This window comes from Microcaecilia unicolor, chromosome 2, assembly GCF_901765095.1.
Source record: "Microcaecilia unicolor chromosome 2, aMicUni1.1, whole genome shotgun sequence".
NCBI classification, from domain to species: Eukaryota; Metazoa; Chordata; class Amphibia; order Gymnophiona; family Siphonopidae; genus Microcaecilia; species Microcaecilia unicolor.
Window position 1 is genome coordinate 500,495,073 of NC_044032.1, and position 21,192 is coordinate 500,516,264.

General features: G+C 43.0%; 1 protein-coding gene across 2 annotated transcripts in view; it reads right to left on the bottom strand.

The window, feature by feature from the left end:
* Positions 1–21,192, bottom strand: part of TBC1D14 (TBC1 domain family member 14) — a 199,948-nt gene that overhangs the window by 153,013 nt on the left and 25,743 nt on the right. For both annotated transcript variants that reach the window (XM_030191163.1, XM_030191164.1), the window contains exon 2: positions 17,816–18,539. In XM_030191163.1, the coding sequence (XP_030047023.1) occupies positions 17,816–18,539 (724 nt within the window). The remainder of the gene's footprint in view (positions 1–17,815; positions 18,540–21,192) is intronic.

Here is a 21,192-nt window from a genome sequence, read left to right on the forward strand (position 1 = left end):
TATTTCTTGATTTGACTGTGGAATTGGTTGCCTTCTGCTACTGGATCTATTGATGACCTATTGTGCTTTTGGAAGACTATAAAAATTCATCTGTTTTGGGAAGATTGTTAGAACTTACATTGACGAATTGCTGTATTGAATTGCTCTCTGTTAGCTGAAATTGATATTTGAATGTCTTTATTATATCAAGTATTGTATTATGTTTTATTACAAATGTAATTTTGTAACCCAATCTGGGCATGGTCAAGATGACAGGCTAGATAGATAATCAAGAATTGACAAAGTACCCAAATGAATCCTAAGAAAATTAGAAAGCCATGGTAGTGTCCTATTGTTGATTAAGAACTGGTTAAGATAGAAAACATTGAACAGGGTTAAATGGTCAATATTCACAATGGAGAAGGATAAATAGTAGGGTTCCCTAGGGATCTGTGCTGCTTTTTAACATTTACAAATGATTTCGAAACAGGAACAAGTGAGTTGATTACATTTGCAGATGACAAACAGGCATATTTTCAAAGCACTTAGCCTTCCAAAGTTCCATAGAAACCTATGGAACTTTGGAAGGCTAAGTGCTTTGAAAATATGCCTCCAGGTTATACAAAGTTGTTAAATCACAAGTGAATTCTGAAAAACTGCAAGAGGACCTCAAGAATGGGAGACTGGGCATCCAAATGGCAGATGACATATAATGTGAGCAAGTGCAAAGTGATGCATATGGGAAAGAACATAAGAATATAAGCGTTACCATACTGGTTCATCAAGTCCAGTATCCTCTTTCCACCAGTGCCCAATCCAGGACATAAGTACCTCACAAAATCCCAAAAGAGTTAAACAGATTTTATACTGCTTAACCTAGGGCCCCTTTTAGACATGCACTGAGGCCCCCTTTTACCACAGCTGGTAGAAGGGAAGTTTCGCCTTCCTGCAGGAAATAGCCATGCAGCATGTAAAGCACTTGCCTTGCGGTCATTTCAGGGGGGGAGACCTTACCGCCACCCATTGAGGGCGCCCGCGTTAACCCGGTGGTACAAAAATAAATAAATTAGGGCGTGCTAGGGTGGGAAGTACCGCTGCGGTACTTCCTGTACAGCTGGGCTACCGGCTTAGTAAAAGGAGCCCCTAAAGCAGTGGATTATCCCAAGTCCATCTTAATACTGGCTTATGGACTTTACCTTCAGGAAATTATCCAAACCTTTTTAAAATCCTGTTAAACTAATTGCTTTTACCACGTTTTTTGGAAATGAATTGAAGAGTTTAATTACACGTTGAGTGAAGAAATATTTCCTCCTGTTTGTTTTAAATTTTCTACTTTGTAGCTTCATTGCATGCCCCCTAGTCCTAATATTTTTGGAAAGCGTAAACAAGTGATTTACATCTACCCATTCCACTCAGTATTTTTAGGCCCCTATTAAATTTTTGTAACAAAATAAGGTATATGGAACAAATCATTTGCCAATGGAGTTTCCTAATGAAGGTTGATCTAATGCATTTTTTTAGGTCTACCCATTCCACCCCACTCAATATTTTATAGTCCTCTGTCATATCTCCCCTCAGCAGTTTCTTCTCCAAGCTGAAGTGCCCTAGTCATTTTAGTCTTTCCTGATAAGGAAGTTGTCCCACCCCCTTTATCCCCCTTATAGGATGCAAGGCTCCGTATTAGGAGTCACTGCCCAGGAAAAGGATCTAGGTGTCATCGTTGATGATACTTTTGAAACCTTCCGCTCATTGTGCAGTACTGGCTAAAAAAGCAAAGGGAATGTTAGGAATTATTAGGAAAGGAATGGAGAACAAAGCTGAGAACATTAGAATGCCTTTGTATTACTCCATGGTACAACTGCACCTCGAATATTGTGAGCAATTCTCAAAAAAAGATATAGCGGAATTAGAAAAGGTACAGAGAAGGACAATGAAAATGATAAAAGGAATGAGAGGGCTTCCCTATGAGAAAAGGTTTGTAAGCAATCATAGTCCGATGACCATATTGTACAGATAGTGGGGCCTAATCGCACGGGGTGCCCAGGTTTTTCCTGAGGGCATCCTCGCAGGATGTCCCGCGAAGGGGCGGGGAAACCCGTATTATCAAAACAAGATGGGCGTCCATCTTTCGTTTCGATAATATGGTTGGGGATGCCCAAATCTCAACATTTAGGTTGACCTTAGAGATGGTCGACCTTAGAGATGGTCGTCCCCGGTTTTCGGTGATAATGGAAACCGAGGACACCCAATTCAAAAACGACCAAATCCAACTCATTTGGTCATGGGAGGAGACAGCATTCGTAGTGCACTGGTTCCCCTGACATGCCAGGACACCAACCGGGCACCCTAGGGAGCACTGCAGTGGACTAACTGATGCACTAACTGCACGGAAAAAGCCCTTCCCTTACCGATCCCTTAGCGATTTAGAAAGGAACGGGAATGCATGAAGGAAATCGCATGCAAATGAGCTGGTTAGCTCATTTGCACACGATTTCCTTCCTAAGGAGGGGAAGCCAGTGCAGAGCAGCCAAGCGATATGCGTGGCTGCTCTGCGCATGCCAAAGACGGCTTCATACATGCAGACAAGCTGCGTGTATAATAGCTATCTACAACCTTAAAAAAAACACAAGTCCAGGTGAAAACGTCCAAGTGCTCATCAGGGACGTCTTTTTTTTTTTTTTTAATATGGGTGAAGGACGTCCAAGTGTTAGGCGCCTTTGCTATGCCTCTGTTCCTGCGACGGGCAGTTGAGGACGTCCAAAATGTGGATGTTTTGTGAGAAGGACGTCCATGCCTTTGCTATGCTTCCGACACCCCCTTTATTTATTTATTTGGATCACAAGTAGCAGCAGTGGGATTTGAACTGGCCACCTCTGGATTGCAAGACCAGTGCTCTAACTACTAGGCCACTCCTCCACTCCCTTGAAATTTGGCCATCCCTGTGGCGGGGGGGGGGCAGTTCAGGACATCCAAAGTGTTTGAAAGACGGACGTCCACGCCTTCACTATGCCTGCGCTAACACACACACACACCTCCCCCCCCCCCCCCAGGGTCCTGCACACTGCTGTGATGGACCTGAGTATGATATTTCAGACTGGCAAAAAAAAGTTTTTAAAGTTATTTTTTTCAGGGTGGGAGGGGGTTAGTCACCACTGGGGGAGTCAGGGGAGGTCATCCCCTATTCCCTCTGGTGGTCATCTGGTCAGTTTGGGCACCTTTTGAGGCTTGGTCGTAAGAAAAATGGACCAAGTAAAGTCGGCCAAGTGCTCGTCAGGGACGTCCTTCTTTTTTCCATTATTGCTTGACGATGCCCATCTGTTAGGCACGCCCCAGTCCCGCCTTCGCTACGCCTCTGACATGCCCCCGGGTACTTTGGTCATCCCCACGATGGGAAGCAGTTGTGGACGCCCAAAATCGGCTTTCGATTATGTCGATTTAGGCGACCCTGAGAGAAGGACGCCAATCTCCCAATTTGTGTCGAAAGATGGGCGCCCTCTTTCGAAAATAAGCCTAATAGTAACATAGTAGATGACGGCAGATAAAGATCTGTATGGTCCAGCCAGTCTGCCCAACAAGATAAACTCATTTTATGTGCTACTTTATATGTATACTTGACCTTGATTTGTCCTTGCCATTTTCAGAAGTCTGCCCAGCACTAGCTTTGCTTCCCAATTACCGGTGTGGCCACCCAATCTCCGCTAAGCTTCTATGGATCCATTCCTTCTGAACAGGATTCCTTTGTGTTTATCCCAAGCATTCTTGAATTCCGTTACTGTTTTCATCCCTACTACCTCCCACAGGAGGGCATTCCAAGTATTCACTACCCTCTCCATGAAAAAAATACTTCCTGACATTTTTCCTGAGTCTGCCACCTTCAACCTCAATTCATGTCTTCTAGCTGTACTGCATTCCTGTCTCCAGAAAAGGTTGGTTTGTGGATTAATACCTTTCAAATATCTGAACGTCTTTATCAAATCACCCGTTTCTCCTTTCCTCTCGGGTACACATGTTCAGGTCAGTAAGTCTCTCCTCATAAGTCTTGTAACGCAAATCCCACACCATTTTTGTAGCTTTTCTTTGCACCACTTCAAGTCTTTTTACACCCTTAGCAAAGTAAGGCCTCCAAAATTGAACACAATACTCCAAGTGGGACGTCACCAACAACTTGTACAGGGGAATCAACACCTCCTTTCTTCTGCTAATAAACTCACATGTGTTATGTTGATGTAGTATGTCAGCTGGGATTCTGAGGACTTTGTTTTTTTTATCCCAGAGTTTGTTCATTGAAGTGTTTGTTTCTGGATCATATTTTGGCACTCTTTTGTACATTCTAACAGATATACATGTAAACTCCCTGGTGGCAGAGCAAGGTATTAAATGATGGTACCAAATATGTCACAGTGTTTCCCCAAAATGACTCAATACCAACCAGGGAGTTTAACAACAAAAAGAAAATATTTTTTATTAGTTGAATTATATTTAAATGTTAATGAAATTTTACCAACTTGCAAATTTAACATATGTATTTCAATTACAGGTTTGCAACACAAATCAGTTTAGTCTCTAGAAACATTGAGAGCATTTTCAGATAAGTATAAATATTAGTTACATAAATCATTTAAGTACATTCAATTTTGCAAAACACTAGATTCTTTAAAGTTTCTTTTCTCCTGTCTTTCAGATTTCCTGAGACCTTCAAAGATCTCAACATGTAAGTTTTCCTCTACTCTTTTTTTTTTCTTCTTTTAGTTATCTCTCACTTATTGTTCAGGTTTACTTTACTATTTTCTCTTATGTGCCCTTTTTTTAAAATAGTTTCAGTCACTTAGCTGTTCTCTTTGTTTTCTCTCTGGCTCTCTTGCCTTTTCTTTCAGGTGATGATCTCCAGCATCAACTTTCTTCCAGTCTTTTTCTAGTAACATGTCCTCACCAATACAGCTCCCTCCCAACTGCCAGCCTGAGCTGTTTGTCACTCTGCCGAGAGTTCCATCAACATGCAGAACACTCAGTGCATGCACACAGACCACTCAGTCTCACTGCACTGCTCATTGTCTCTACACCAGATCTAGAAGGAGTCAGGTAATCTTTTAAAATTTAACCCATAGGGTTATATATATATATATATATATATATATTGCATTTGTATCCCACATTTTCCCACCTATTTGCAGGCTCAATGTGGCTTACATAGTCTTGTTATGACATTAACATTACAGGATATTAGATATCATTAGTGATGTATTAAGATTAAGTGAGGGTAAAGAAATGTGAGGGTATAGAGGAGAGTAAGCTGGGTGAGTATAGAAGGTAAATTGTCTTAACTGGTTGGGTTGGCGAAGTGTTCAGTGGATTATAGGTTTTCTTTGTAGGCCTTGTTGAAGAGATATGTGTGTGTGTGTGTGTATATATATATATATATTATATATATATATATATATAATTTTTTTATAACCTTAGACAGGCCCCATAACAGTACAGTCAAATGTAAGAATAGAACACTTCTATGCACATCAGATAATTTATAAGAACCAATATATGCTAAGATTGTACATCAAGACCTCAACGAGTTATGAAACCTTGAGTTCTTGATGTACAATCTTGGCATGTATTGGTTCTTATAAATTACATATATGCACAAAGTAGACACACAGAAAGTGTAGATATTTCTGGTGGCACAGATTAGATGCAGACTTGCAATGTATATATTTTACAAAATACATAGGTGCACATTTAAAGTATAAACATACACATACCTTTTTCAGAGCAGGTGTAAATTTGTGTATGGGCGTTTGCACACTCTTGCAGCTGGTTCTGGGTATATAGGCACATATGTTCCCTTTTATAAAGAATAGGCTTCCTTTTCGAACTTCTTACATAAGTACCATATTATAATATCAAGCCCTTAGAGCTATTAAACACCTCCAGGCATACCTAGCAACATCAACAGATCCAAAAGCTCAAAGTGCTCAAATATGAAAGTTAACAGTTCTTAACCTTAGACAAGTATTCTGATAAGTAAAAGAAATGACTGAGAATCTACCAGCCCACATGAGGAAAGAGACAATGATTTCCAAAACAAGGGGGGAAATATTTTTAAGAGAGTCACAGCAACAACAACAAAAAAAAGTGATACAAGTACTGTACAACAGGAAATATAATCTTGCTGCAGCAACCACAAGTAGATTAAAACTTGATGCATGAATGAAAGGTTAAAGAGAGATAAAGATGAGAGTAACAATTGCAGCAGAGAATAGAGATGAAGTTTCATAGCCAACATGGGGAGAGAGGACGGTAACAGACAAATTATGTACAATGGAACTGAACATTTTTTTTTTACCTCTCTCATCACTGGATGCAACATGCAGACATCAGAAGGCCTGGATATAGAAAAGCATATGGTAACGTGGCTCATCCCTCGGAAGCTGAACACTGACACAGTTCTGTACTAGAAAAACACTCCTGTAAAAATCCTGATAGGGGGTCACGTGATGCCTGCTAATTAAGCAGCAGCAAAGGAGAGTGGCTCCCCGGGAGATCTGCCTTTAACAGCTTTATGTCTAAGATTTACTTAGCGAGTCCGGTCCCTGGGTGATGGAACGACGCATCTGAGTGATAAGGTTTCCTGCCCGGTGACGCACAGGAAGAGTCTGCTGCGGTATGCCCACAAAGACCCAAAGAGGAGCGAAGCACGCAAACAAAGTAGGCCTGAACAAAATGGCGGAGCCACAGCAGGCTCAGACCCCAGCTACAATGCACGCAGCTGAGTGGGTGACTGAAATATCCCGGTTGGTATCAGAGGCGCAGGAAGACCGACTTGCCAAGTTGCAATCAGCTGTAGACGAGATTAATGGAAAATTCGACTCTCAAGCCCAACGACTGTCGGAGGTGGAAAACAGAGTATCATCAGGAGAAGATGAAGCAAGGGCTATGGTGACTCAGATAACCATGCTGCAGAAGGAAATTGGAGAGCTGCGGCAGCGCTTGGAGGAGAAGGAAAACAGAGCGAGCAGGAACAACATACGAGTTCTCGGCCTGTTCATTGTCTCTCTTCTGATAGCTATGGTTAAATTGAAAGTAATAACTTTAAATGTTGATGGTATCCACTCTCCTATAAAGAGGACTAAATTTTGTCCTGGTTAAAAAAGGAGGGCGCTGATATCGCATATCTACAGGAGACCCACTTATCTGCACCAGAGCATCAAAAATTGAGGAAGGGCTGGGTGGGAGAGGTAGTGAGTTCTTCTTCTAATAATAAACAAAGAGGGGTGGCCATTCTAATTCATAAGCAATTACCTTTCCACACACATAAAATTGTTCAGGATAAGGAGGGTACATTTCTGTTTTTATTAGGAGAACTGTGGGGAAGCCACATCCTATTGTGTAAAGGTTATGGCACTAATATATACTCCCATAAATTTTTCTCTGACCTGGTGGCTGCGTTGGTACCTTTTTCTACCTATCATCTTATACTGGGGGGGGGGGGGGGGGGTGATTTCAATATAACGGCAGACACGTCGATTGATTGTAAACCACCTAAACCTGAAGGTAGAAATACAGATGACAGGGGTGTAAATTTTTTTTTCTAGTAGGCTAGACCTAGTAGATAAATGGAGAATTCTTCATCCCCATGATGCGGACTTTACCTTCTTCTCCCACCCTCATAATGTATACTCCAGGCTGGACTACCTCCTGGTAGCCTGTTCTCTACTTTCAAGAGTTACTGAGGCTTGTATAACTGATATTGCTTTCTCTGATCACTCTGTGGTTCTTTTGAGCATCTCTTTTGCTAAAGAACAGGGACTGGAAGTTCTTACCTCCTCTGTATAATGATAGGGACTTTCGGGCTTATCTGAGTGAAAAATGGGTGGAATACCAGGCACATGATACACTGGAGGTGAGCCCAGGTACCTACTGGGAAGTGTCAAAGGCGGTCATGTGAGGTCACAAAGAGGGGCATAATCAAACGGCGCCGGCCAAATCAATGGCCGGTCATCTTCGGGGCCGGCTCCGTGACATTTGTCTTCAGGTTCTGGATCTCCTGTTGCCCCTAAATTGAGCTTTCTTTGTCCTTTGCATAGGGCTTGGTGCTGGTGGCGCAGGCATCAGGGACGCACTCCTGATGCTTCACCTTTCATGAGCCTGGTGGGAAATATGGCGTTCCCGGTGGGTATGGAGTGTTCAGTTTTTTGCAGATGGCATAGAGAGAGATGTACTAGTATCGGACATTTACTTGACAAGGGTAAAGATTCTTTCCTAAACTTCACTCAGGTAAGAGAAAAATGGGGAAGTTTGCACCATCATATGCTGCCGTATCTCCAGGTTAGGCACTATTGGTCTTCCTTGAGGACTGAGTATGGCAATACCTGGACATATGGAGAATTGGATGCCATTCTTCTTCGGTTACCTATCCCATTGAATAGGTTATCCACATGGTACAAGATCATGAAAATGACCATACCATTGGGCAGGATGGAGAGGCTGGTGCAGCAATGGAATGGAGATATGGGCACTGAATACACACGCTCCCATTTCAGCACACTCTTCTCTACCTTATATGAAATGGTTAAAGCAGCAGATTTACAGGAGATGCAATACAAAATACTGCATAGATTGTACATGACTAGGACCAAGGGTGCTACACTGGGTCTTTGGGACAGTGACTGTTGCCTTAGATGCCACAATGGTAGGGGCACACTTATTCATACCTTCCTAGAATGTCCTGCCCTTATGGTCTGGAATAGGGTTTTCTCCTCACTTAATAAGGTTGTTCAGAAAGCGGTGGAATGGGATTATGCCACCTTACTTTTGGGGGCCGAGGGGCTACTTCTAACTCAACAACTAACTCAGCCCCAAAGGCGATTTCTATATATGTCCCTATTGCTAGTCCGAAAACTTACAGTTCTGGATCTCCTTTGAAAGTTGGACAGCGAAAATGCGAGAAATAGGCAAGCATGAAGGTCTGCTTTACTCTAGATCCCTTAAAAGAGACAATAGACATTATGCTGTGTTGTGGAAGTGTTGCTTAGAAGCGCTTGATACGTAGGAAGAGAGGGGGCGGGGGGAAATAGTGGTTACAGATGGGGTGTGGTATGGTGGATGACAGGGGACGTATGGTGGGGTTTTGGTACAGAGGGAAGAGTGTTAGTGTGCTAGTGGAAGGGTTTCTGATTCAGGGGGGGTTTCAGGGGGGAAATATATAAAGTCGCTACGGAGGAATTTTGTATGCTAACGGTTGGAAATCTCTGTATAAGCATTTTTGGTTTGTGTACTATGTTTGATAATGTTTCTGTAATAGTTTTGCTGTCATACATGTTTCTCTGAACTGACAACCAAAAACGAAATTTAAAAAAAAATCCTGATAAAATTGCAGATAATGAAGACCTCATCACCAGTGAGATTTCCATCTCAACTGATAAAAAGCTCAATGCAAGCCAATGAGGCTCTGAAGAAGTAGACATAAGAACATAAAAATAACCATACTAGGTCAGACCAATGGTCCATCTAGGCCAGTATCCTGTTTCCAACAGTGGCCAAGCCAGGTCACAAGTACCTCCTGGCAGAAACCCAAATAGTAGCAACATTCCATGCTACCAATCCCAGGTAGCTTCTGTATGTCTATCTCAATAGCAGACTATGGACTTTTCTCCAGGAACTTGTCCAAACATTTTTTTAAACCCAGATATGCTGCTGTTACTACATCCTCCGGCAAAGAATTCCATAGCTAACTATTCGTTGAGTGGAAAAATATTTCCTCCTATTTCGTTTTAAAATATTTCCATGTAACTTCCTTGAGTTACATGGAAATATAACTCATAAATAACTAGTACAAATATAACTAGTCTTTGTATTTTTGGAATGAGTAAAATATCGATTCACTTCTACTCATTCTATACCACACAGGAATTTGTAGACATAAATCATATCTTCCCTCATCCATCTCTTTTCCTAGTTAAAGAGCCCTAACCTCTTTAGCCTTTCCTCGTATGAGAGGAGTTCCATCCCCTTTACCATTTTGGTCACTCTTCTTTGAATCTTTTCTAATTCCGCTTTATCTTTTTTGAGATTTGGCAACCAGAACTGAACGCAATACTCAAGGTGAGGTCAAACCATGGAACAATACAGATGCATTATAGTATTTTCGGTCTTATTTACCATTCCTTTCCTAATAATTCAGGCGACCCTCAGGGGGAGGAATGCTGGCTTCGGCCTAACCCCTGGTAAGCCTTTCCTCAGCTGAGAGGTGCCCAGCTCTATCACCGGCTGCCTTTCAGGTGCTGTGGAGGACTTGCAGCTCATCTGCATATCCTTACAGCCTTCTCCAGGGTGACACCCAGGTCCACTCCGATCCACTCAGGGCCTCCGCTCTAGGTGCCCAGCGCTCCCACCAGGTGCTGTGGAGGACTTGCAGCCCTTCTGCATTTCCTCACAGCTGTATCCAGGGTGAGTCCAGGTCCACCCCGATCTTCCCAGGGCCCTCGCTCCAAGTGCACAGAGTTTCCAGGTGCTTTTTGGCTAGGATCAGGCGACCCTCAGGGGGAGGAATGCTGACTTCGGCCTAACCCCTGGTAAGCCTTTCCTCAGCTGAGAGGTTCCCAGCTCTACCACGGCTGCCTTTCAGGTGCTGTGGAGGACTTGCAGCTCATCTGCATATCCTTACAGCCTTCTCCGGGGTGACACCCAGGTCCACTCCGATCAACTCAGGGCCTCCGCTCTAGGTGCCGCGCGCCGGGGCATTTTTCTCTTTACATCTAATCTTCTTCCCAGTTGCTAAAGTACCTCAGTCGTTTATGGCCCCTATTCACATTCTCTTCCTAGCCCTGTCCCTTCCTAATCTTTTCCCTTACCCCCTACCTCTCTCCGCTACAGGAACTCACTGCCCATCCATCGACTTCATCACCTCACCTTCTCTCCTACCCTCTTCCTCCCTCTTGGCTTTTAATCTCCGTCTCTTTCTTCCCTCCATTTTGCCTTCCCCATTCCACCTAAATACCTTTCGCCTCCGACGCCTTCGTGGCCACACCTCTCCTACTCTCCTCCGCTCTCTTTTACTCCTTCTCTTACTCTCAGCCAGTGACATCAATCCCAATCCTGGCCCTCCTCACCAACTATTATCCCAACTCTACAGATCTCACCACGACCTCTCTAACCTCATCTCTATTCCTCTACTCCCCTCCTCTTCTCTGCCCTTCTCTTGTGTCCTATGGAATGCCCGCTCTATCTGTAACAAACTCCCCTATATCCAGGAACTCTTTATCTCGCTTCACCTCCATCTGCTCGCCATAACAGAAACCTGGCTCTGCCCTGATGACTCTGCTTCAGTCGCAGCCCTCTGCCATGGCGGTTATCTTTTTTCACATACTCCTCGCTCTGCTGGTCGCAGGGGCGGTGTTGGACTACTTCTCTCTCCCTCCTCCAGATTTCAACCCCTTCTTCCACCTCAATCTCACTGTTTTTCCTCATTGAAGTCCACTCTATCCGCCTTTTCTCTCCTCTGCCTCTTCGAATAGCGGTCATTTATCGTCCCCCTGATAAGTCCCTTTCATCCTTTCTCAGTGACTTTGACGCCTGGCTTCCCTTCTTCCATGATCCTTCCTCCCCCTCTCTCATCCTTGGTAACTTTAATATTCCTGCTAATGATCCTTCCAACTCTTATATTTCCAAGTTACTCGCTTTAACATCCTCCTTTAATCACCAACTATTCTGGTCGCCGCATCTCAAGAAAGATATAGTAGAATTGGAAAAGGTGCAGCGAAGGGCAACTAAAATGATAGCGGGGATGGGACGACTTCCCTATGAAGAAAGACTAAGGAGGCTAGGGCTATACAGCTTGGAGAAGAGACGGCTGAGGGGAGACATGATAGAGGTATATAAAATAATGAGTGGAGTGGAACAGGTGGATGTGAAGCGTCTGTTCACACTTTCCAAAAATACTAGGACTAGGGGGCATGCGATGAAACTACAGTGTAGTAAATTTAAAACAAATCAGAGAAAATTTTTCTTCACCCAACGTGTAATTAAACTCTGGAATTCGTTGCCGGAGAAAGTGGTGAAGGCGGTTAGCTTAGCAGAGTTTAAAAAGGGGTTGGACGGTTTCCTAAAGGACAAGTCCATAAACCGCTACTAAACGGACTTGGAAAACTCCAAAATTCCAGGAATAACATGTATAGAATGTTTGTACATTTGGGAAGCTTGCCAGGTGCCCTTGGCCTGGATTGGCCGCTGTCGTGGACAGGATGCTGGGCTCGATGGACCCTTGGTCTTTTCCCAGTACGGCATTACTTATGTACTTATGCTCCATCTCCCCCACTCATCAAAATGGTCACTGTCTTGATCTCATCTTCTCCTCCAACTGTTCACCCTCTAGTTTCCTTGCCTCTGATCTTCCCCTCTCTGATCACCATCTTATAACTTTCACACGTAAATCTCCTCCCTCCCAGTCCCGTCCTATCTTATCTAATTTATCTAGGAATCTTCACGATATTGACCCTTCATCTCTATCCTCCCATGTTTCAAACCTCCTCTCTACTGTGGCACCGTCCACCTCTCTACTGTGGCACCATCCACGTCTGTCAACGAGGCTTTTTCTTCTTACAACAATACTCTATCCTCTGCCTTAGACACTCTTGCACCTTTGATGACCCGCCCTATAAGTCGTACAAAACCCCAACCTTGGCTGACTTCTAATATCTGCTACCTACGTTCCTGTACCCGCTCTGCCGAACGCCTCTGGCGGAAATCTCGGGCCCTTGCTGATTTCTTACACTTTAAGTTCATGCTGACCTCCTTCCAATCTGCTCTTTTAAGCGCCAAATAGGATTATTATATCCAACTGACCAAATTTCTTGGCTCTAACCCTCGACTTCTCTTCACCACATTGAACTCTCTCCTCAAGGTGCCGCCTCCCCCAACTCCCCCTTCATTATCTCCTCAGACCCTTGCTGAATTCTTTCACGACAAGGTTCAAAAGATAAACCTTGAATTCTCTACCTCGCCACCTCTCCCTCCACTAGTCCGTTCCCCTCTCTCTCCTTCCCCTCATTCCTTTTCCTCCCTTCCTGAAGTTACTATAGAGGAAACTACACTTCTCCTTTCTTCCTCAAAATGTACCACCTGTTCCTCTGATCCCATTCCCACCCACCTTCTTAATGCCATCTCACCTGCTCTTATTCCTTTTATCTGTCACATTCTCAACCTCTCACTTTCCACTGCAACTGTCCCTACTGCCTTTAAACATGCTGTGGTCACACCTCTCCTTAAGAAGCCTTCACTCGACCCTACTTATCCCTCTAATTACCGACCCATCTCCCTCCTCCCTTTTCTCTCCAAATTACTTGAGCGTGCTGTTCACCACCACTGCCTTGATTTTCTCTCCTCACATGCTATTCTTGACCCACTACAATCTGGTTTTCGCCCTCTCCACTCAACCGAAACTGCGCTTACTAAAGTCTCCAATGACCTATTACTGGCTAAATCCAGAGGTCTCTATTCCATCCTCATTCTTCTTGATCTTTCCGCTGCTTTTGACACTGTCGATCACAGCATACTCCTCAATACCCTGTCCTCACTTGGATTCCAGGGCTCTGTCCTTTCCTGGTTCTCTTCCTACCTCTCCCTCCGCACCTTCAGTGTTCACTCTGGTGGATCCTCTTCTACTTCTATCCCTCTGCCTGTCGGCGTACCTCAGGGTTCTGTTCTTGGTCCCCTCCTCTTTTCTATCTACACTTCTTCCCTTGGTTCATTAATCTCATCCCATGGCTTTTCCTACCATCTCTATGCTGATGACTCCCAAATCTACCTTTCTACCCCTGATATCTCACCTTGCATCGAAACCAAAGTTTCAGCGTGCTTGTCTGACATTGCTGTCTGCATGTCTCAATGCCACCTGAAATTAAACATGACCAAAACCGAGTTTCTCATTTTTCCCCCAAACCCACCTCCCCACTCCCTCCGTTTTCTATTTCTGTTGATGGCTCTCTCATTCTCCCTGTCTCCTCATCTCGAAACCTTGGGGTCATCTTTGACTCTTCTCTCTCCTTCTCTGCTCATATCCAGCAGATCGCCAAGACCTGTCGTTTCTTTCTTTACAACATCCGTAAAATCCGCCCCTTTCTTTCCGAGCACTCTACCAAAACCCTCATCCACACCCTTGTCACCTCTCGTTTAGACTACTGCAATCTGCTTCTTGCTGGCCTCCCACTTAGTGACCTCTCCCCCTCTCCAATCGGTTCAAAACTCTGCTGCCGTCTCGTCTTCCGCCAGGGTCGCGTTACTCATACTACCCCTCTCCTCAAGTCGCTTCACTGGCTCTCTATCCGTTTTCGCATCTAACTTCTTCTACTAACCTATAAATGTACTCACTCTGCTGCTCCCCAGTATCTCTCCACACTCGTCCTTCCCTACAGCCCTTCCCATGCATTCTACTCCATGGATAAATTCTTCTTATCTGTTCCCTTCTCCACTACTGCCAACTCCAGACTTCGCACCTTCTGTCTCGCAGCGCCCTACGCCTGGAATAAACTTCCTGAGCCCCTACATCTTGCCCCATCCTTGGCCACCTTTAAATCTAGACTGAAAGCCCACCTCTTTAACATTGCTTTTGACTCATAACCACTTGTAACCACTCGCCTCCACCTACTCTCCTCTCCTCCTTCCTGTACACATTAATTGATTTGCTTACTTTATTTTTTGTCTATTAGATTGTAAGCTCTTTGAGCAGGGACTGTCTTTCTTCTATGTTTGTGCAGTGCTGCATATGCCTTGTAGCGCTATAGAAATGCTAAATAGTAGTAGTAGTAATAATTCCTAGCATCCTGTATGCTTTTTTGGCTGCCGCTGCACACTGAGCAGAAGATTTTAGCATATTATCTACAACACCTAGATCTTTTTCTTCGATGCTGACCCAAGTTGGACCCTAACGTCAGGTAACTATGATTCGGATTATTCTTCCCAATGTGCATACTGCAGCACTGCTAGTAGAAACATTTGATTAGAGCAACTATTCTATACAATGTAAAGAAAAACACAAGATCCTTGAGTACCAAAAATATAATCAGATCAGGAAAATGTGACAGGAAGATATTCAATATGTCCAGGTTGCTTTGGGTGCTAGTCTTGATTTAAAAAACTTTCTTTGATGGTATTGAACTCGACAGCTTGAGGAGAACTATAAAGAGAAGCACGAAAAGTGGAACTGGAGGAAGTGGGGACTGGAGAGATGAGGGCGCCTTGTGGCCTGGGTTAGCACAGAGTTGAATCTGGGGGGGGGGGGGGGGGGGGGAGGAGAGGAAGACCAAGGAATAGGAGAAGGAGGAGAGGGTAAACGATGGAAGAACAACGGGCAACTCAAAACTGGGCACGTGGAGCATTGCTACTTGCAAGCAGTCGGGAGGATTACACTCTACCCCCCGAGGGGGGGGGTTAAGATTCGGGGAAGGGGGGGAATAGGGTGTGAAGGGGAATAAACTGTTTAAAAGTTGATGTTCAACTCGTTTTAATGTTTATGTTTGACAATCACAACTTGTATTCAATGCATGACAAATGTTGGATGTGTACTTATCTGCAATTTCATCAATAAATATGTAGAAACATGAAGGTATAGAGATGGGAGGAAGAAAATGTAAATTCCTGATGACAAAGCAGAAGATCTGTATCAAGTTGTATACATGTAAACAACTACTTAATTATTGCTAACAGAAATGTTAAGTCTTTGTCTATTCTAATGATCATCAATAAAAACTGTTGAAACATAAAAAAACTCTCTTTGATATCCATATTACAGCCTATAAACTCCATAAGGCAGCTGTCATTGGCAGAATCCAAATATTAAGAGGAACACAAGCAGTAAATTTGAAAGACTGAAATCATATCCAATATACTCTGGCTTACAAGTGAGGTTCATTCCTATCATGTATGTGAAAATTTCACCCACAGAGAAATATGCAATGGAGAAAATGATTTTGGAAAAGCCCTAAACTTTCATTATTTTATGGTCATAAGTAAGACTTGTAATTGATTTCAAAACAACCCAATAACAGGAACAAGGTTTCTGACGTCATTACAAGAATTATATGCATGCCCTAATATTAAAGTGTAAGATTTCTAATGATGACTTATGTTCCTAATGAGGAGTAATGAGAGTAAACTGGCTGAAGCCTTAAGTACAATTTCACCATGCACATTTTTAGCCACACGCGTTTCCTGGGTAAAAGGCAGCAAGGTTAGAAATTACACATGCACATTTCATTTTTGTACACGTACGCATTTAGTAGCCATGCCATTAGTGCATTCACTTTAGCAAAGTAAGCTAATCTTCAAAGAATGTACCTTGTGTTGAAAACTGGCTGGTTTTGCGTTTGCTGAAAAGTATGCAGACACTTTAAGTTACATGCTCTGCTGAACATTTACACTCTAAAGCCCTATTTTACTACAGTAGTAGAACAATAAAAAGAGGAGACATTTAAACAGATGACATTTCAAAATCACTACAGCACCCTATGGTTATTAAATACATAATTAATTATAGTAATACATTTTTTTTAAAGCTTGCAATAATACTTTAATTCTATCAAGTTTTCCATGGGACATCCCAGGAAAGATGGAAATAAGGATAAACTATGTTTTGAAACATGCATTACATCATATACTCAGTACCATCAACTGTTATGACAAATTCTGAACATTCTCTCAAAAAGGGACACTATATAGAGCCTATTAAAGAAAAAAAATGAAAAGAAGTTTCTACCATGCATTTAAAATTAACAAAAAGTATTTTTATGATAAATCTTTTGTAATGGCATGGCTTTTTACAGAATGAGGTTTTAACGAATTAAGACTCAGATCTCACCTAGTTGCATGAAATAGTGCATGAAGAGGTTATACAAGCAGGAGGGGGCCAAATCAACAAATTAGACTGGCTAATTTGATGTTTTCCATCACGGAGAACCCTTTTATATGAGGAAGTAAACATGGCCAGACAGGTTCTGAATGTTCTACAGGTAATGGTGTGGTCCAGACAAAGGGTTTCCATGGGAAGAATAAAAATAAATTTGCCCCTCCATACAGGATAGTTGCTACAAGGCCACATAGACTCAACTCCTGCCGTAAGGAGTAAATCAATTTCAGGTATAAGTCTCAGAGGAACATAAAACCTGTGTATCTAACTGGGTGAATAATCACTTACAGGCAGGCTCGGAAGAAGGGCCTGATGTTAAGGCAACCTCAGGGGCCCTTTTACTAAGCCACATAAGCATCTACGTGCACCCAATGGGCGCCAAAATGGAGATACCGCCCGGCTACCGCATGGCTCTTGTGGTAATTTCATTTTTGGCACACGTCCAATATGCGCATGCAAAAAATTTTTACTCTCAGACACGCGTATCGGACGCTCGCCAAGTGGCATTTGACGCGTCTAGGTCATTACCGCCCAGTTACCGCGTGAGACTTTACCGCTAGGTCAATGGCTGGCAGAAAGGACTCGGACCCAAAATGAATGCATGGCAATTTTCATTTTGCCGCACATCCATTTTCAGCAAAATTTTTAAAAAGGCATTATTTACAGGTACGCTGAAAAATGATCCTGCGCGCATCCAAAACACACGTCTACACTACCACAGGCCATTTTTCTGCGCGCCTTCGTAAAAGGGCCCCTCAGTTATACAAACACCAAAGAGCAGTCGAATATTCCCTTTTACAACAAATGCTCAGGAAAACCTGACATCTAGCTGCAGCTGTTCACTCAGACGAGGATAAATCAAGCTCTAAAATTTCAGCTCGTGCAGCTTTCACGTATTGTTTGTCAAAACCCACGGGTGACATGCAGATGTTAAAACTGAATTACCTATTGAGGAAGCTACTGAATGGCCCCGAAAAAATTCGAGATTTACTCTCCACTTCAGCTTGTTCCGGTTTCTGCTGGCTCTGATCACAGGTTTCTCTGCTTGAATTCAACGTGACGTCCGAAAACGGAGTTTCATCATTTTCCAGGGTTACAATAGCACTCGAACTGCTCGTTACCATGAAATCTACAATGTCCTCGTTGCTGAGTGATAGAGTAGTTGACAACTCTGTGCTGAGACTAGAGATACTGCACACAGACACATCATCACTTCTGCTCACAGCTGTAGAGGACGGGCTGTACAGCTTCACTGTGTCATAGCCAGTTCTTGGGAATGTGGATGATTTACGGACAATTTCAAGTTCTGTGTTTAATGGCAGGGAAGGCACACAAGAAGGAAGTGCACTGGCACTCTGGAAAGCTCTATCCTCCCCAACCCCAGGTCCAGAAACACTTGCCTTGAGGTTCAGAATGTTGCAATGCACAGTTTCAGGATTACCAATTTCCAGAGTTGGAATGCCAGAATCTGCAGATTTAAGGCTATGTTGGTCAGGGAAACTGAAACACAACCCAGGCCCATAGTCTGGCAAGGAGAGGGGCTGTGGAAAGTTCAGATCCCAGTCTTGAAGAGTGGGGATGTTGCTCTCCAAATTGGCAGGCTGCACCATGTTACTTTTCTTTATGCAGTTTGATGTATTTCCTTCATTCATTTTGGTCCAAGAAGTAACTAATAAAGAAAAACAAAAAACATTGTTACACATCAGCTTTAATGTTCTATCAATGCATGTTGGGTTTTAAGCCAATCAGTTCACACTATGATGCTGTGAATTTCCATATTCCTATACACATTAGGGCAGTGTTTTCCAAGTCCGGTCCTGGAGCACCCCTTGCCAGTCAGGTTTTCAGAATATCCACAATGAAATAGAGAGATTTGCATATAATGGAGGCAGTGTATGCAAATCAAGTTCATGCATATTCATTGTGGATATCCTGAAAACCTGACTGGCAAGTTGTACTCCAGAATTGGACTTGGGAAACACTGCGTTAGGGCAACCAAACAAAAATTGCTTGAATGCAACACATTTGGTAATCTAAGTTACTAGAGGAGAGCCTTCAAGCCTAAGTATTAGCAATATAGGTTCCACAAGCTGAAGCCTATATATGATGCTACACAAGCTAATACAATAGAGGGCTAAGGGGAGACACTGAAGAATACAAGAGTCAGAACCACTTAAGTTGCTGCCCTCTTGGATGCCTGAGGGTTTAGGGACCTCTCTATAGCCCTTCTATTTTATAAAGGAGAAGGAGAAACTGGGCTATCATTCTGTGTTTTTCTAGCAAGGCACCCTGGCCATTTCATGCTGTAGTCTAGGAACATCACAAGGCTGAAGAACCTAGAGTACCTACAGCTGTAATATTATTAGCAAGCAGATTTTAGATGAGACTGCACTCATCAATAAGAGAAGAAAGCAAAGCAGGAATGATGTTTACTGGTTCAATGATGATCTTTTAAAGTTAAGAGAGACATATAGAAAACTGGAACAAGCAGATGAAAATGAAAAAAAAAACAACAACAACAAAAACAATAGGAGACAGTCAGTTCATTTATACAGAGCTATGATTAAACTGGCAAAGAAGAAATTTTATACATCAAAAATAGACCAAAATATAGTAAATCAAAAAGAACTATTTTGAAATGTTAATTACTTGCGTAAACCAACTGATCTAATCTCAAATTCAGCTCAAACAACTCCAACTGCTGAAAGTTAGCAAACTTTTTTCCAGAACAAAGTACAGGGTATTCATACAGGTACTGATATTATACCAACTTATAACAATGACATATTAGGTTTGCCAGCAGACAGAATCTGGGCTGAATTTAATGAAATTCAAGATGATGACATTATTACAACATTTAGGGGCTCTATTACTAAGCTGTGCTAAAATGTGGCCTGCGGTATCAGTAGCATGGGGATTTCCTGCACGCTGAGGCTATTTTTAATGTGACTATAAAATGGCCACAATTTCTATTTCCTCATTGATGGCCACGCTCTAATTTCCCAATTAGTGCATGAGCACTTACCGCCACTTATTTACTAGGTGGTAAGGGCTCAGGCGCTAATCCCCTGCTAATCAGACAGCACTGGCAATTTACCTGAACTATACAATTAGCACAGGGCACGCCTACTCTCCGCCTCCAAACACACCCCCACGCTACAAAACGTTTAGCACACAGGTAGTGCGTGCCAATCCCAGAACTACCACGTGACATCTAAGCACGTCCCGTGGTAGTGCCTTTTACTACTACTTATCATTTCTATAGCGCTACAAGGCATACGCAGCGCTGTACACCATACATAAAGACAGTCCCTGCTCAAAGAGCTTACAATCTAGATAAGACAGGTAAACAGAACAATTAAGGGTAAAAGGACAGGGCAAGTGAGTAGTGGTTAGGAGTCAAAAGCAGTGGTAAAGAGGTGGGCTTTACGTTTGGACTTGAAAACGGCCAAAGATGGGGCTAGACATACATGCTTGTCAAGTCCATTCCAGGCGTGAGGTGCAGCAAGATAAAAGGAACGAAGTCTGGAATTAGCAGTAGAAGACAGATAAGAGAGATTTATCTACAGAACGGAGTACTCGAGTGGGGGCGTAGGGAAAGACAAGAGTGGAGAGGTACTGGGGAGCGGCAGAGTGAATGCACTCATAGGTTAACAAGAGAAGTTTGAATTGAATGCGGAAACGGATAGGGAGCCAGTGAAGTGACTTAAGGAGAGGGCTAATGTGAGCATAGTGACTTTGGCGGAAAATGAGTCGCGCAGCAGAGTTTTGGACTCATTGAAGGGGAGAGAGATGGCTAAGAGGGAGGCCGGTGAGAAGCAGGTTACAATAATCAAGACGAGAGGTGATAAGAGTGTGGATAAGGGTTCTGGTAGAGTGCTCAGAGATGAAGGGACGGATTTTGCTGATGTTATACAGAAAGAAATGACAGGTTTTGGCAATCTGCTGAATGTGACGCGTTAGTGCTTACTGCCACTTAGTAAAAGGGCCTCTAAGAAAATATGCAACCTCTCAATTGTTCATTAGATAAGTTGAGTAGAGTCCTCCTTTTTAAAGGGCTCTTTCCATTATCTCTGGGAGATATAGTTTTGACACCAACTCCAAGAACTCCAAATAAACATTTAGATAAAAGTAACTAACTTCAGACAGGTGGCTTCAATTCCATTCTTGGCAAAAACAATGGAAGGATTAGTGGCAACACAATTATCTATTTGGATGATTTTTTGACATCTTACACAAATCCCTGTTGGGTTTTAGGATGAACTTCAGCAGGTCACAGAAAGACAAAACAATTGTGAGCATTGTTAAATGATGAGGTCAAC